This window comes from Pteropus vampyrus, unplaced genomic scaffold, assembly GCF_000151845.1.
Source record: "Pteropus vampyrus isolate Shadow unplaced genomic scaffold, Pvam_2.0 Scaffold72, whole genome shotgun sequence".
Taxonomy (NCBI): Eukaryota; Metazoa; Chordata; class Mammalia; order Chiroptera; family Pteropodidae; genus Pteropus; species Pteropus vampyrus.
In genome coordinates, this window is record NW_011888853.1 from 2999313 (window position 1) to 3003276 (window position 3964).

General features: G+C 44.7%; 1 protein-coding gene across 1 annotated transcript in view; it reads left to right on the forward strand.

Moving 5' to 3' along the window:
* Positions 1-3601, forward strand: part of MFSD11 (major facilitator superfamily domain containing 11) — a 28092-nt gene extending 24491 nt beyond the window's left edge. Inside the window, exons 10-11 of the mRNA XM_023531628.1 lie at positions 2216-2351; positions 2868-3601. Coding sequence (XP_023387396.1) covers positions 2216-2351; positions 2868-3032 — 301 coding nt within the window. The 3' untranslated portion in view covers positions 3033-3601. The remainder of the gene's footprint in view (positions 1-2215; positions 2352-2867) is intronic.
* Positions 3602-3964: the final 363 nt, after the last annotated feature.

The window sequence follows — 3964 nt, forward strand, 5'->3', positions numbered from 1 at the left end:
ATTTTTTTCTACAGGTCTGGAATTGACCTTCTTCTCTGGAGTATATGGGACCTGTATTGGCGCCGTAAATAAATTTGGAACAGAGGAGAAGAGCCTCATTGGACTCTCTGGCATTTTTATCGGCATTGGAGAAATTTTAGGTCGGTTTGAAAAAATGTTTGTGCATTAGGTTCGTTTGTTATAGTTATAATAGAAGTTTTAAGTGGAACCACACAGTATGTGGTTCCTCTTTCACTTAGCCGATTTTGTTTCATTGTATGGATAGACCACACGTTATCCATTCACCGTTTGACGGACATTTGGGTTTTTGGGTTATGAATAGCGCCGCTGTGAACACCTGTACAGTTTTTATGTGCCCGTCAGTTTTCCTTTCTCTTGGGTAGCTAGATGCCAAGGACTCGAATTGCTGGGTCACGTGATAATTCCGTGTTTGACTGGTTTTTGTCCTCATGGTGGGTCCTGTTTTCCTGCTGCTTTGCATGCCTGGTAATACTGCGGATACCAGCCATCGTGACCTTCACCTTGTTGGTTTTGTCGTACTACACACATTCCTGAGCTTTGTTCTTGGACATAGTTCGTTTACTTGGAAACTGATTCTTTCAGGTCGTCCTTCAAAAATTTGTCGGGCAGGACGGGAGCCGTGCTCAAACGGGCTGATTATCCTCCCTCCTCAGGGAAGACCCTGCTGGGTGCACCCAGTGCCGTTAACTGTCAGCTTTCCAGTCTTGCTGGTGGTTCAGGCGCTATTGCCAGCCCAGGGCCAGGCACCAATGCGGCTAATGGCTCGTTCCCGGGCCTCTGCTAATTGATTCACACTACGTGCTGATCGGCACTCGGCGAGGACGCGGGGGCAGCCTCTGCAGGTCTCCGGAATTGTCCCCCTGTGCAGCTCTCCTTTCTGGGAACTCCAGTTGCCGGGTCTCCCCAGACTCCCAGCTCTGTCTCCTCAGCTCAGGAAGGCATCGGGGCTCCGCTTGCCTTCTGGTCCTTCGCTGCAGCCTCTCCTCACATGTCACAGGGACAGCTGCAGGGCTCACCTCCTTTGTTTCCTGCCTCTCAGAGATCACTGCCCGCTGTTGCCTGATAAGCCCGTGTCCTCAAAGCCATCGCTTCATATTTTTTTGTCCTTTTTTTAAGGCGGGGTCAATCCAGTCCCTGTTGCTCCATCTTCCCGAGAAGTCTGTTCTGACTTTTAAGATTTTTCTGTTTCAATAGTTCTTTCTTACTTTGTATATTTGTGTGTTTTTTGATTAAATTAGCTATTGTTTTGTCCGTTTGATTTGTTCTTCAGAGAATCATGATTTTGATTTATTAACTCAATCTTGGGTTTTTCTGTTCTCTACTTGATTGATTTTACAGGTGGAAGCCTCTTTGGCCTGCTGAGCAAGAATAATCGTTTTGGTAGAAATCCGGTTGTGCTTTTGGGCATCCTGGTGCATTTTATAGCTTTTTATTTAATATTTCTCAACATGCCTGGGGACGCCCCTATCGCTCCCATTGAGGGAACCGATAGCAGAGCTTACATCAAACCCAGGTACAGTGACTGTCATTTTTCTAGTAATTTAAGGAAGGGCGAGAGATAGGATGGCTGGATATTCAAAATGGAGTAGTTCATTTTTTTGTCTGAAAGTCTGCTCTCTGTATAAGGCCATCTGCCAAGTGTGAATGGAGCCAGAATGAGTTTAAACAGGCAGCCGTAGAGAATCTCGTTATTTTTGTAATTGTTGGTTTTAACCTTTCTCCCTACTAAATCTTTTTCTTGATCTATGAAGGAGCACAGAAATATCTGACTGGAGTTTTGTATCTCTGCTTTCATGAGCAATGAAATCTCTAGGATTTAGAGCCTCAAGATAAAACAGCAAGGAGCAAGGGACAATGTGCCAGCTGGGCAGGCCGGCCAGTCCTTTCACGGCCATTACTATAAGTTTGGAGGATTTTGTTTCATTGCACCCAACTCTCAAATTCATTATCGATGCAGATATTTCTGTCTGGGTCCGCAATCCGAGGGCCGCTCTGATAGTTAATAGCCCAGCGTTGGCGAGACGGAGGGTGAGCGGCTCGTCAAGCAGAGTCTTCCAGTCAGTTCCAGTATTTATTCTTGTTCCGTAGAGTTGAAAACTTGAAAGTAAAATGCTTTTGTGGGTGTGTTGCTTTTACATTTTAAATGGGCTCTAGCAAATATTGTTAACACTCATTCTAAATTTATTTTATTCAGCAAAGAAGTTGCCATCTTCTGCAGTTTCCTGCTGGGTCTTGGAGACAGCTGCTTCAATACGCAGCTGCTCAGCATTCTGGGGCTTCTGTATTCTGAGGACAGCGCGCCCGCTTTCGCAGTCTTTAAGTTCGTCCAGGTAGCGTGGTCTTCACATTGCGGGTCCCTTTCTTTCTTAGTGCTTTAATTTTGTTTTCTTAATGTTCCTTAAATGAAAGGCAGGGGCCTCCTTTCAAAGGATTTGTGAGTAGAATTTGGAAGCGGTGAGCAGTGCGACCCCAGGCCCCCCCCACCCCGTGTTAGAGATTTTCCCTTCTGGTGTCCTCGGCTCAGGTTAGGGACGTCCTTAGGTGCCTGAGTTGAGTTCATTCGTAGTGCAGACAGTTCTCACTGTGCGTGCACATTGTTTTATGCCCAGTCTCCCACAATATGCTATTTTAAATAAGAGGTTGTGGCTTACTTGATTGTCACTAGCTCTCGACGGGATTTTATGGTACGCGTTTGTCGTGCACGTGTGAGTGTGAGCTAGTGACACATGAGTGCCGTCTGGATGCAGAAAGAGCCGAGGGCACAGCCAGTCACAGCGCGCGGCGGGGCTAACTGGGGAGCCTGGGCCACCTGTGTGCATTTCGTGATTTGTTTTCTTTGTCCCCAGTCCATTTGTGCGGCCGTGGCGTTTTTCTACAGTAACTACCTTCTCCTCCACTGGCAACTCCTGGTCATGGTGATATTTGGGTTTTTTGGAACGGTTTCGTTCTTCGCCGTGGAATGGGAAGCCGCCGCCATCGTCGCCCGGGGCTCTGACTACCGAAGTATTTGATCCTGGAAGCCGGTGCCTCTTCAGACAGCAGCTGAGTGACAGGGCTTGGTCGGAGAAGCCACCTTTCATTTTCACAATATATTGGATGATATTTAGTATGGAAAAAATCAAAGAATTAAGAGTGCCGAGTCTGCTGGAGCTGGTGCTCACGTTTACAGATACTAGCTATTTAAAACAAGTGGAATAAGGAAATGTGTTGTCGGTCGTAACTGTTCAAAGATATTTTTCAAATCATCTCTCTAGAGTTCCTTATAATCATGTTATGGAATGTAAATGTCCTCTCCCTCCTGTTTCTTTGAAAGATCTTACCTCCATTCAAAATACTAGGCCATGTGTCACACGAGGCTTCTTGCTGGGTATTGAGTACGTGTTACTATGTAATAATAGGGAGCATATGGCACTCCACATTATGTGTCTGGAAATGACATTTAAATAAATCATGAAATGCTGAAACGGAATCTTATCTTTTAAAAGATTTGCACTTTATTTTTCTTTAAATGTATGGTTTGATAAGTTTTCTTACCTTGCAGTTCACAGCAAGGACTGCCTCATAAAATATTGTAAAATGATGTAAAAATTGTCTTAAGTCTTGAAAACAGGAATTTGTGAATGAGCAAAAAACACATTAAGAAAGCAAGCATATTTACTGGAGGAGGAGTTTTCCTCGTAATTTTCCTAGAAGATGTGATGCAAAAAAAAAAAAAAAAAAGTGAGCCGTGGCGGCAGGTGACGTCCCGCAGGCGGCGCCATTCTGCGTGCGTGTCTGGGGGATGCACTGTGACTTTGGGGCATGTCTCCATGGAAAGGTTAACTTTCTGTCATAAGAGCTTGCTTAAAAATTTTTTTAATTTAGTAACCATAAAATTCACCATCTTAGAACATATACTTTAGATTTTTTTAGTGTATTTACAAGTTCGTACAGCTATCACCAT